The 13,756-nt window shown below is 44.5% G+C and overlaps 1 protein-coding gene across 1 annotated transcript; it reads right to left on the bottom strand.

Annotated features, from left to right (window-relative positions):
* Positions 1-2,769: 2,769 nt before the first annotated feature.
* LOC128418588 (trypsin-like) lies at positions 2,770-13,503 on the bottom strand. Its single transcript, XM_053398400.1, has 6 exons — positions 13,371-13,503; positions 10,230-10,328; positions 7,828-7,987; positions 6,331-6,584; positions 4,819-4,955; positions 2,770-3,256 (listed from the first exon to the last, which is right to left on the bottom strand). The coding sequence occupies exons 2-6, from the start codon at positions 10,282-10,284 to the stop codon at positions 3,104-3,106; spliced, it is 759 nt and encodes a 252-aa protein (XP_053254375.1). The 5' UTR covers positions 10,285-10,328; positions 13,371-13,503; the 3' UTR covers positions 2,770-3,103.
* Positions 13,504-13,756: the final 253 nt, after the last annotated feature.

The raw sequence follows: 13,756 nt of genomic DNA, 5'->3' as shown, positions 1-13,756 counted from the left end.
CGAAGGCTGATCTTAATGTGATAAATAATTGTGGGACTCATCCACTTTGGATTCGCCCTGGAGCTTGTGTAAACTCATGGTTTGGGTGCTAAAGTTCAAATTCCTTGGTGTTGGGACACTGTGTGACAGTTTCTTTATGCATGGAACAATTGTCCCAGTCACTCCCTTGTCCTTCTTGTGAGGAGAGGAGTGGTTGGTCACCCACGGCTATGGGTGATCTCACACTTCCAGGTTGTCATTCAGGGTGTTCCAACCTGGGGCATTGTTTCAGGGGATCATTAATGCATGTTTTATGATTTACTGTGCTGTAGAAGAAGCACAATGACAAGATATTGTTGAACGCCTCCCCAACCTCTGAGCGCTGCAAGATTCCAGGGCCCACAGGGCCAGGGAGGAAACGGTTCTGAGCACAAAAGTGTTGGTGTTGATCTTTAAAGCCCTAAATGGCCTCGGCCCTGGATACCTGAAGGAGTGTCTTCACTCCCATCATTCAACCAGGACACTGAGGTCCAGCTCCGAGGGCCTTCTGGTGGTTCCCTCACTGCGGGAAGTGATGTTTCAGAGAACCAGGCAGAGGGCCTTCTTGATAGGAGTGCCCGCCCTGTGGAAGGCCTTCCCATCACATGTCAAGCAGAAAACTATTTATACGACTTTCCGTAGACATCTGAAGGCAGCCTGTATCAGGAAACTTTTAACGTCTGGTGTATCCTGTGTTTTTTATATTCTGTTGGAAGCTGCCCAGAGTGGCGGGGGCAATCCAATCAGATGGGTGGGATACAAGTAAATAATAATAATAATAATAATAATAATAATAATAATAATAATGTTCCAAAACACACAGGAGCCTCCATAAGTATAGACTTCCCCTGCTGCACACGGTTGCCCTTGAAAATGTGGAGAGTGCTGAGGACAGGGGGTGATTGTGCATGCTCCCCCTTTCTTGTCTGCTTATTTAAGTTAGGGGTGGGACACCTCAGACCTGGGGGCCACATCCACCCCTTGAGCATAGCTGTCAACCTTCCCTTTTTTTGCGAGAACTTCCCTTATTCCAGCGCCGTTTCCTGCTGCTTCCCACTGCTATCCCGGATTCTTAGATATCCCGTAGACTGTCCCCAGGACAGGTGAGGCTGCTGATCCCTTATTTTTGAGGCTCCCCAGAACAGGTGAGGCTGCTGATCTCTTATTTTCGAGGCTGCTGATCCCTTATTTTCAAATCTGAAAGTTGACAGCTATGCCCTTGAGCCTCTTTATCTGGCCCTCAGGCCACCCTTCAGGCCCTTTCTCTTCAGGCCACTGGCTCTGCTTCCCACCCTGAGTGTTCTTGCCTGACTGGAATATGTCCTTGAACTCTGATAATGCCTCTTGCTTGTCTGGATGGCTGATAGAGAGTGGTTTTTGAGCGTGTAGAAACTAGACTACTCTACAAAGGCAACATTTACATTCATTACTCTACTTGCTTTTGTTTCTGGCGCCGCTCACCACAATAATGTGGTCCTTAGAATGTTGCCCAGAAGAGAACACAGCCCTCAGGCCCAAAATGGTTCTCCTTTCCTGAGGTAATTCCTATTATGAACTCATGAATAGGGCTTGTGAGTTTGTGTATATGTGCACATGTAAGAAACAGATAAATCTAGCTATTGACCAGCTGCCATTTTTTCCCACCAAGAGGTTCTGGGAACTGTAGTTCTGTAAAGGAGCTGGGGATCTCAAATAGAGAATTTTGGATGCCCTAACAAAAAAGGTGGGAGTTTTTGCATAGCTTGATCAAAAGTCTTCCTGTTGTTAAAAATGAGATACTCTGGATTTCAGGCAATAAGAGTCACATCACTGAGAGCTGCTATTGTGAGAGAGTTAGAGTCAAACTAAACCCAAAGCCTAGCAATTGTGTGAATGGGTTTTTTAAAGTAAATTGCTGGAGGGGTAAAGGTTCAAACCTGGTATAAATGAATCTGCCAGTTATGTGTGTCTGCATTTCTTATCTTTCCCTTCTTAAATTCAGTTTTCCACATTTCTGCAGCAATTTGTGATTTATTTAAAAAACACATGAAAATTCATCAGCATTTTAGTGTGAAATTCTCCTAATAAACACAATTTCACAGACAGTTTTGACTTGAATTAGGACTGCCATAAGTCCGGAATTTCCCAGACATAACCAGGATCTGCCCATCAAAAATAACGTCTGGGTGGAATTTCCGGTCAGAGGTGTTGATTTTTTTTGGCAATTTTCCCTTTAAAAATAGGTTAAAAACTTCAATTTTTTTCTCTGAGATTTTGCAAAAATAGTTCAACAGCTTTGGCAAAAAAAAAAAAGTGTCTGGATTGAAATATGGCAACCCTACTAGAATACATTTCTTTTTCAAACAATTTCCCCTTACACGATACATTTCTTTGTGTTATTTTCTCTAATATATGCATTTACACATATGTACACTTTACACTAGTATATGTGTTTTTATACTGGAGAAATGCATTGCAAAATTTTGGATTTTGAAAGATGGCTGTATTTCAGTTCAGATCTTGTTTTGGAAAGTGCAGATTAGATAAGTTTGTTTTTAAATGTGCCAGGAATCAAATTTCTCCTCCATCCCTACCCCCAACCTGCATGCTAGGGTCCCGTTCAGACTAGTGGCCCCACACCTGCAATTTACCTTTCAGAAGGCATTTGTTGTTAATTGCACAAAAGGTGGTGTCTCTAATTTGGCCCTTTAGCAAAAAGCATTCATCAGCTTGAGGTAGTTTCAGAGGGCAGCAGAAGATTTGGTGGTCAAGACCAGGTTTTATTATTGTACATTTTTACACAGCGCCACAGAAGTGTCACAAACACTGCAAACCAACTTAGGGGAGTCTAGTGAAGTCCACAACAAAACATCAAGCATGTTCCCCCCTCACTTCAGAGTTTGTTCAGGGCTGGAGGAGCAGCCGTAGCTTAGTGGTAGAGCACTTGGTGGTGGGTTCAGTCTCTGGGATCTCCAGGAAAGGGTGGGATTGACCTCTGCCTTAAAACAATGGAGAGCTGCTTCTGGTCAAACAGTACTGAACTCGATGGAGCAGTGCTCCAGTTTGGTATAAGGCAGCCTCCTTTGCTCCAACTGCCACAGGATCATCAGTTATTGCGGATAGTTTCTCGGATCCAGTCCACATATCTGCATACATTCACATAGACGCCAGGCCTCCTAGGTTGTGCACAAATCTGGGGGCCCCAGGATACAAGCCCTTGCAGCTTCCCGTTGCAGACAAGGGGGCCGCCTGAATCACCCTGCAGGAAAAAAACAAAACAAAGCACAATCACTTCTCTGGATCCTTCACTGACACCTGTGAGGTAAATAAAGCTCAGGGAGAATGATTTGCACAAGGCCTGTGGCAGATCTTCAAAGTTTCTTATAACTAATTAGTGGTGTGTGTTTATTGTTGGGACAGGGCCTGTCCTACTATTAGGCAGATTTGGACAGCCGCCTCAGGTGGCAAATGCTGGAGGGCAGTATTGAGGTGCAGCAGACGAACAAGCTCCATGTACTATATGGCTTGCCATCCTCATGGGTAGTGGAAGACTATGGGTTGTAAACAACTAAGTTTTACTCTGAGTAGATCAATCAAAATCAGGCAAAGGCAAACTCGGCCCTTCAGATGTTTTGAGACTACAATTCCCATCATCCCTGACCACTGGTCCTGTTAGCCAGGGATGATGGGAGTTGTAGTCCCTAAACATCTGGAGGGCCGAGTTTGCCTATGCCTGATCAAAATGAATGGATCTAACTTACACATGTTTGTTCATTTCAATGGGTCTACTCAGAGTAGGACTAGTCTTACCTACAACCCTATCAGCAGTATTGAAGTAAGATTCAGCTGCCACTTTGTTCAGTTTCTGTATGTGAATTGGTGAGAGCACCATTCTGTCTTTCATCTCAGGCAGCTTGTTAGAAACATCAAGGGTGAATCTAGAACAGAAGATGTTTTGAAGACTGTGCTGGGAGTGAGGAATTTCCATCCCATAGGCTGAATGTGACTCTCTGTCTGGCCCTTGGGACTCTCACTGGGACATACGCACACACCCCTCTAGCCTATGCCCCTTCTCACTAAGGCAAGCCCCTCACTGGTCCTAATGCTCACTGAGGAGGAGTGATGTCACTTTTGGGAGGCCAGCTTCATGGCTCAACCCTACCAAACAGAGCTATAGTGAAACAGGAAACCCAAATCACACCACAGGTTTAATTAACCACCAAGATGACACTGATAAAAGCCCAGATAAATGAGAGAAATCGCAGAAGCAGCAAGCAATTATCTTTCAGTGGCTAATTCCGGTGGTTAATTCAGTTTGTCATATGGTTCTGTTTCTTGTTTTACTGCTTTTGGTGGTTAATTTTATCACTTGATTCTATTTGCTCTGTGGTTTCATTTCTTGTTTCACTGCATCTCTGCCTCATTTGGCTTGTAGAGTTGGTTTCCTGCTGTATGGGAAGCGTAATTATATAGCTTCGTCACTAGGTGGCACTGGACTTAGTTCTATCTGCTGTTCTGTTCTTCTTCAAGAGGAACAATAAAGTTCTTGTTTAGCTTCCTGACTAGTACAGGTCTTCAACTGGTAGGATGTGACCCAACACTGGATCTTAACCTAAGACAGATCACAACAGCAGAGCTATCACAATAAGATCTAAAAACCTGAAGAACTGGGTCCTCAAATGCTTGATTAGGCTAAAGGTGGATTGTCTTAAAAGGTTAAAGAGTGCTAATCTACAAGATTCCAGAAAACACTTTTATCCACTGGCATTCACCTAGTCCTCAGGAATATTCTCAGGCTTAGTGGAAATCAATTCAACCCACCTGGCAAGCATCTGTGCCTCCTTCCATAGCGCCAGCGCAAACCATGTTCTCATTGATATAATTCGGGTAAATGGACCGACAGACGTCTTGACCAACAATGGTGACGTTTGCACAATGCAAAACACTGGGGAAGCTTGCTGTAAAACAAAAACAACACAGTGTTTGGAGAGAGCGTCAAACATTACAGAATGGGTGGGGACAGAGCAGTATTCCCCCCTCCTTCTCATAGGAGCGTCTCCACCCCCATCGTTCTACCCGGACACTGAGGTCCAGCACCGAGGACCTTCTGGCGGTTCCCTCACTGTGAGAAGCTAAGTTACAGGGAACGAGGCAGAGGGTCTTCTTGGTAGTGGTGCCCTCCCTGTGGAATGCCCTCCCACCAGATGTCAAAGAGAACAACATCTACCAGACTTTTAGAAGACATCTGAAGTCAGCCCTGTTTAGGGAAGCTTTTAATGTTTGATGTATTACAGTATTTTAATATTTTTTTGGAAGCCCCCCAGAGTGACTGGGGAAGCCCAGCCAGATGGGTGGGGTATAAATATACTATTATTATTATTATACTAGGACTTCAGGTCATTTGGTCTGATGACTGGAAGTAGATGCAGGACCTGACATCATATGCATTTCTGAACACCTTTTTTTCTCAAAGTATGCATTTCTAAATGCACTTTATCCTAACATACATACACACGCTTTTTTTTTTAAAAAAAAGATGAAACTGCAGCACAAAAGTCAGAGAAGTATGAAATCTGCATTCCAGTCTGCAGGTTTTACTGGAGATTGCAGTTCAGATTAATTCATATCAGAATCCACAAATTCCTCAAGCATGCAGACCATCATCACAGCCAACTTATTCACCCAGTGATGTCTGTCCTGTTCTTATTTATGCCTTCAGAAGAGGAAGTCCATAAGAGAAATGGTGGGTTTGGGGTAGGGATAGGGATAGGGACTAACAAATGAAATGAGTAAAGGATTGTAGCCTTTGGTACAAGTGGGGAAGTACCAATCTATTAATTTCGGTTTCTCTCGGTTTCTCATTTTTTTCAATCTTAAATTCAGTTCTCCACATTTCCACATAGGCTTTCGATCTTTTTTAAAAACTCCTCATGAAAACTCATCAACATTTTAGCACAAATTTCTGCCAATGTACACAACTTTCACAAATATACACATTTTACCAAAGAATCTTCTTTTCTTATCTCTGCAGCTGCAATCACCTGGGTGATGCGGACGCCATTAGGCAGTTGAATGCGCATGCGTACTCCATTAGTTTCCCTCCCTGCAACCCTCCCTCTGCGTGGCTCCGGACTCTGGCAACCCACACTACACCACTGGTTGGAAGTATTCAGGGGTGAAGATTTGGAAAATGGGTATTATTACTTTGTTTTTAACTGTTTTGTAATTTGCCATCCTGTGCTCCTTTGGGAGGAAGGGCGGGAATAAAATGTCATGAAATAAAATAAGAAATAAATGTTAGGTTGAAAGGAAGCACTTTAAAAGGCAACATACCTTGTGGGCTTGTTGTGGTACCCCATCCTGAAACGAGGCATTGGGTCCCGGGCACAGGGCAGCTGGTGGGCAAATCAATGACGTTGACTTTTTTGTTTAAGCAAACCGGGGTCAGCAACTTGACAAGCATGATATCGTTGTTCTTGGTCCGAGAGTTGTAGCCCGGATGCACAATGACTTTTGACGCTAGTTTCAGCTGCTCAGACCAGTCCAGTTGTTTGAGGTGATGTTCCCCGAGGCGGACAGGAAAAGGACTAGGAGCAAATAAATATAAATGGCAAGTTAGGCTGGTAGGAGTGCTGCCAACAGTGCTTTGCTTTGTTTTTCTTACTGGACTTGATCCTGCACTTTTAACAGCATCGCAGAAGTCCAGCAGATGCAACGTTTTCCAACATGCATGCCAGACTGTTGCTAAAAGAATAGGAGCAGCACCTTTAGAAAAGTTGGCAACTCTACCTGGCAGTGAAAAAAGAGGTGGTGGTGGTGATGATTTAAATTTATATACTGCCCTATATCCAGAGGTCTCAGGACGGTTCACAGAGATGGTCAAGTATATCTATTTTTTTTCACAGGAGGGATGGGGAAGCTGTGACCCTCCAGATACTGCTAGACTCCAACTCCCATCAGTTCTGAGCATTGGCCATCCTTCCTGAAGCTGATAGGAGTCGGAGTTGAACAGATTCTGGATGGCCGCAAACTCCCCTATCTTTGGTTTGTATTAACTGCAGTGAGACAGTGCAGGCAAAGCTCATCGAATATTCAAAAGCACTGCGCAAATGCCCATTATTATTAGGTCTTTTGGATGCAGTGCTGGATGCCACTTATGCAGGATTGAGAACAGAAGCAAGACTCCATTGCCGAGTGAGATCACTCACGATGACTATACGTGAGATTTACATTAATGCTGTGTGGGAATGCCTTCTACGTTGAAGTTTCGTAATGCGTGGCCTTCAGCTTGGTCAACGCATGCTTGCATATGATTTGCAGGGGCCTTGCTAGGTACTTAGAGACTTGTGTTGATTGCAACACATTTGCATATCCTAATTTGTCTATATCGATGCCTCTGGAATATGAAGACTGTGGGTGGCTGGAAATGCAACAGTACAGTGCCCAGCCTTCCTATAATCAAAGTAAAACAATGTTTGAAATGTTTTCTTTTCATTAAAAAAAAAAGCAGGGCTGAGGCCCCACTGTAACAATGCCCCTGAGATTAGATGTGATAAGTTCCCTAGGGAAAGGGATTGATTATTAAGACTACTCTGGAAAATGAAGTTCTGTGAGGGGAATTTAGGGCTCTCCTAACAACTCTCGGTGCCTTCAACAAACCACAGCTCCCATAATTATTTGGGGGGGGGAACCACGACTGTTTGAAGAGGTAGTACGGTGAGTGTAATAATACGGTGCCTCTCACGTCCACAAACGTGCAAATATTGATATTCATATGTGTGCGCATGCACACGCAAACCCCCAGCCGTCTCCCTGCCCGTGTACACTTACACTCCCAATTTACAGTGGGCAGCGGTGAGCACCCATCTGTTGGTGATCAGGGTCCCTCCACAGTGCAGTCTGAAGCCTGAAAAAAGTGCAGCCTGCCAGGGCTGGGAATTGATCGGACAAGGCCCCCCGCCAATTATTCGGTTTTCATCTGCTGTGGCAGCTGGAAAAACATAAAACCACAAATCATTACCATCTTGCCACATAAATGAAGCTCAATAGGTTACTACAGACCTCCAAGTGTCCCTATTTTCCATGGATGTCCCCAATTTAGAGAAGCCATCCCAGTTTCTGATTTGATCCCAGAATGTCCCACTTTTCCTTAGAATGCCCCTATTTTCGTTGGAGAAATGTTGGAGGGTATATTACTATTAGTATATAAAGCACTTAACAGCTGGAGACCTCTTTACTTGTAGGATTGTTTTATCCCATATATGCCTTCTTGGTCACTTTGGTCTGCAGAACTTGCACTATTACAAGTGCTGCTGCGACATATAATACACATTCAACACTTGTAGGAAACGGATCTTTGGAACTCCCTTCCTGTTGATATCAGGCAGGCACCTTCGCTGTGCTCCTCCCAGTGTTTGACTAAAACATTTTTCTTTAGGCAAGCTTATCCAGACATGTAGAAGTTACACGTGTTTTGTTTCTTTTTAAGTACCGTTGATTTTAATCATCTTCTGAATGTTTTCAAATACCTGTTTTTATCAATCATTTCAATGCTTTGTTTTATATTTTTGTAAACCACTCAGAGGTTTCCTTACAACCAAGCAGCAATCTCAATGTTGTTAAATAAGTTAGACAAATGAAACAACTTTGTGTGATCATAGGACTGTTCACACAGTGAACAGAATGCGGCCACAAGCTGTCTCTGCACACGTACAAGCATTTGTGTGAAAGAGTGTACACTAGCTGATTTGTACAGCTCAGCTATTATGCACACAGACACACAGATGGTACACTTGCTGAACATGTTGAATACGACACGTGAATAACTGTGCTAATGTACATCTCCGCTTTTTGGGTATGCTAGGATCAGCATATTTCAAAAAGTGAAAATCCGGACAGAATTTGGAGGGGGGGCAGGGGGTATGAAAGTTGTTGAGTTTTTTTTAAGGAAAATCATCAAAAGCAATACTGCCAACATGGGTTGCCAAACATCCAGATTTCCCCAGACATTCCAGTGATTTCTGCCCGGACACTGCTTCCGATGGCTGACTGCTGGCTGTGTCTGGGAAATTCATAGTATCACAGAATCATAGAGTTGGAAGAGACCACAAGGGCCATCGAGTCCAACCCGCTGCCAAGCAGGAAACACCATCAGAGCACTCCTGACATATGGTTGTCAAGCCTCTGCTTAAAGACCTCCAAAGAAGGAGACTCCACCACACTCCTTGGCAGCAAATTCCACTGTCGAACAGCTCTTACAGCTCTTACATGTATACATGCACACAGACGGTACACTAGTCAAATGTAATTTGTGAACACCCCCTAAGTTACACTTTTGTGAGGAATAGGTGCATGACCAAGGCCTGCTTCACAAGTTATGTTTTTAGGAAATACGAGTTGCAATACTAGAAAAAGAAACATATATATTGGGGTTTGATGGAGGAGGCAAAATTCAATCTGGGGCAGAGGGAATTTTGGCTCATATGTTCAACTTCTGAAAGAGATATTTATTAGCTAAATATTTAAGATATTTGCATCCTGCTTTTCTGACTAACCTCACAAGGTGGATTACATAAAAATATTGAGACAAAAAGCATGAATTAAAACAAATAAGACAAGCAACTGGGGGTAGCCTGTATGAAAGCTAGATCTCTCCTTTCCTCAAAACATAATGGTTCTTGGGTAGCCTTGCGATGGCAATTGAAGGAAGAAGAGGCCACATCCGCAGCAATACTGGGAAACCATGTTATTGTTAAAGATGGGAAAATCTGCCAGGTTTGGTTTCCCTCAGTTTCTCATTTTTAGTCCAGTCTTAAGATCAGTTCTTCACATTACCACATCAAAAAGATTTAACGTAAAACCTTCAGGGAGAAAAAAGTCCACTCCCTGTTGGGCTTGTTCTTAATATCACCCTCCTGTAGTCTAAAATGGTACAGGCCACCCTCCTACCTCAGGATTCCAGCGCCACATTCTGCTGGAAAAGAATGTCTAAATCAGTGCTACTTTCCTGGCCCTCAATGCTATTGTCACTATTCCCTGCCCCTGTGGCTATATTGATCTAACCTCAGTGGTTGTCCAAAAAACACCAACAAACAGCTTTTAAATGTTTCCATCTGTTTTTCAACCACTAGATGCATCCTATGCCATACACTCTCAAACATATTTACCACACCTAAAAATACAATAACAACAACAACATCACACACTTATTTTGCCTGCCCTACAGATCTTACCAGGAGACACCAGGAACAAAATGGCAGCCAGCAATTCCAGTAAATGAGACGACATGGTGGTTGGGGGTGGGGTGCAATTCTTTCCAGGAATAAGCTGTCCTGTAAGAGAGGAGATAATAATGCAATCATTCCATTGTTCTAGGAGTTCCAGAGATACAGAGAAAGCAATGGGAGAAAGGAGGACGGTTGAAGATAGCAGAGAGCCTTCAAAAAACCCGCTCTCATTTTTTTCACCTCAACTCCACAAATGTGAGATGGGAATCAAAATAACTGAGAGCCATTCTGCCCTTTACAGAGAATGAGGTGGTGTTGTTGTTGTTGTTGTTGATTACTGGCCCTTCACCCTAAGTTCCCAGCATGGGTTACAACAATTGGAAATGCAACATGAAAACAGTTTTTAAGACATACAATTCTGAAAAGCGCAACCACAAAAAATAGGGTGGGTCATAAAAATTTACATCTCAGGTGTCCAAGCTTAGAGGAAAGAGGTGCACCTTTAGCATTTACTGAAAGCTGCAGAGTGAAGAAGCCAGACGCACCTCTGTGGGGAGGGAATTCCACAACATAGGGGCTGCCACAGAGAAGGCCACCTCCCGGACCACCCCACCCCACAAGCTTCTGAGAGCAGTGGAGCAACCCAGAAGGCTCCATCTGCCCTGGTTTCCTTAGGGCATTAAGCACTAATGTGAGCAACTTAAATTGGGCCTGAAAACAAACTGGCCAACCAAGGCAGGTGTTTTAAAATAAAACGGGGGTTTAGTGTGATCTAAATGGAACCTCAGCCAGTTACCTGGCTGCTATATTTTGGACCAGTAGACTGAGATGGAAGGATGACAGACTCTGCCATTTTATATCACAGGTAGGAGGTCCTGTTTTCAATTGTTCCTGCACATAAATGCTCTTTATATTCCCTGCATGGTAAACTAGGACATCACAGAGAAAGGTAAAGTGCAGCCACTTCTCCCTGGTGTGCTAGATTACCATAGGTAGAAAAATTCTTATGCGAAGGAGCATTCAAAAGTATCTCTCTCACATGCAGAGATACCCCTGCACTCTGAGACGGTACCATTCAGATTTTACCACTTCATTCTGAACAGTGTGTAGGACAGTGGAGTTAGTAATTAGCTTGAAGTCCATCTCGAAACACTTGGGTAGTTAAATCTGATCTTTTCCAAGATTGCTTCCAGACATGAGTGATTTGCCAGTCCCCAATCATGGCTGTTCTGCTATAAGAGGTTGTGGATTAGCAACTCAGCTTCCACACTTCTGGAATCCAAATATCAACCTATTGTAACCAAGAGGGCAGTTCGCCTCTCCCCAGCTTTAGTTGTCAGGGTGGATTTTCATTAGGATCACACCATGGAGGGGGAAAGGGTTAAATACTCTCTTCCCCATCACTGCATTCCTGATCATGAGCCCCACTCTCTGTAAGCACACAAGGTGCTTCCAGGCTTAATGTTGTAAATGGGTCATTCAGATTTTCGAAACAGGCTGCTGGCAAGAGGTGTTTTTTAAAAAGGGGATGTGTGGGTGGGTTCCCCAATCCAAAAGGCATTCTGGTGTCAAAGATGGCATGTGGACCCTACAAAAAAACCCCACAACAACTTGCATGCATAAGGAACACTTATCCTACAATATAAACCTGTCTGGAAGCAAACACACACACACTTCAATTTAGGGACTGAATATAGATATATATAAATGGCAATGTGATCTGGAAATGATTTGCCGCTCGGAACCAGCACATCAAGCAGGGCTGGTTCTTGGTGGCCACAGCCTCTCCTCCTCCTCCTCCTCCTCCTCCTCCTCCTCCTCCTCCTCCTCACCCACTACGACAGGGGTCGGCAAGGTTTACCTCACCTGGGCCGGTTCACTCCCAAGGAGATCGCTCCATGGGCCGGATCACGTATGCGCAGACATAATTTCTGGCATCTGCGTCTGCACAGATGCGATTTCTGGCGCAACGGAAGTGAGTCCCTGCTCCACACTGCGCCGGTTTAGCGCAGTGCACGGGGACTGACCAAGCAGGCAGCTCAGTTCGGGGGTGGCTTGTGGGCCATTTAAACAAACTCTGTGGGCCACTTGTGGCCCATGGGCTGCAAGTTGCCGACCCCTGCACTATGAGCTGCTCAAGGGAGGAAGTCACCAGCGGCGGCCATGGAGAGGCCATGGAGAGGCAACAGGATGCTCCCTCTCAGCCGTCACTCAGGGCAAGTATCAGTTCACCCTCCTCCCCAAGGTTGGTGGCAGCAACATTGTCAGAGAAATTAGGGACATTCCAGGATCAAATCCAGTGGAAGACAGGAGTGCCTGGCGTGCTCTGGTCCATGGGGTAACGAAGAGTCGGACACGACTAAACGACTAAACAACAACAACAAGGATCAAATCAGAACCCGGGGTGGCTTTTGTAATTCTTGAACTGTCCCTGGAAAATTGGGACACTTGGAGGGTATGTCATCTCCGCCTGAGCAAATTCTGCTGCTGTCAGATTTTCTGTGGTCTGGGTTTAAAAAGAAAAGAAACTGAACAGAGAAAACATGAGAGGAGGATGTTCTGATTTCTGCATCATGCAGATGCCCTCTAGAAAGCGAGCAGATAAAGATTCCAGGATTTAGATCTAATCAATCAATAGTTCTTGCGGGGCAACAAGCAGAACAAAGAAACAATATAAATCACTCCGGAGTGACTCAACCTGTGCCATTCTTATCATGCAACATAACAAACTTTTTCAAATCCTGCACAGAAAGCTGTTGAGTAGACAGCCTAGAGATATATCTATGGTTTGCAGACTCCAACAAGAAAGCAGAAAGACGTATCAATTTGAGTCAACAGCAGGCAGCTCCTCGCTGAGAGGTTATGCTGGGGAGACGCTCCTTGACTGCAGGCTGCCTCCAGAGGAATTTGTACAGCCTGCCCAGATCTGTTCAGATTCACCAAGTTGCAGATATTTCAGATAAGGAAACAAATAAATCAGGGTGTTGGCTATCAAGACGGAGATCTCCTGTCAGCTAACTCCCACTGCCTCCAGAGGAGAACCTGAATAGATGTCCCAGAGAAAATGCACTACCCAGAAAATAATACACCTAAGGTGGTTTGCAGACCTTGAAAACAGAAAGCCATAGAAGCATAGAGATGTCTTACCCCCAAAGGCTGCCGGAATCCAAGACACTGTCTCTCAGGCCCTTCTTGGCTTTTATTTCAACTAGTCCTGCCCTGGATTTACCGGGCTTTGGCTTTTCAGGAAGTGTTTGTTAACACCCCCGCCTTGCTCTTTCATAGCCGAGTGACTAGGACCAAATCCATTGTTCAGATTAATGCAGACTTCCCGATGATATAACAGGTGATTGTTAGAGGAGGAGGAAGAAGAAGATGCCCTCAGAAATCGCCTGTGCTGAGGGCTGAATCACACAGCCTCTCTCTGCTCACCACCGGACACCTGTTCTCCCTTGAGCAAGTTGTCTGAATCACTTGCCCTGTAGCATCAGTCAAAGATGGGCTTGCCCCACACTACCTGAAGCAGAGCCGGC

The sequence above is a fragment of the Podarcis raffonei genome, chromosome 8 (assembly GCF_027172205.1).
Source record: "Podarcis raffonei isolate rPodRaf1 chromosome 8, rPodRaf1.pri, whole genome shotgun sequence".
Lineage (NCBI taxonomy): Eukaryota > Metazoa > Chordata > Lepidosauria > Squamata > Lacertidae > Podarcis > Podarcis raffonei.
This window is presented reverse-complemented; position numbering and strand designations above follow the sequence as displayed.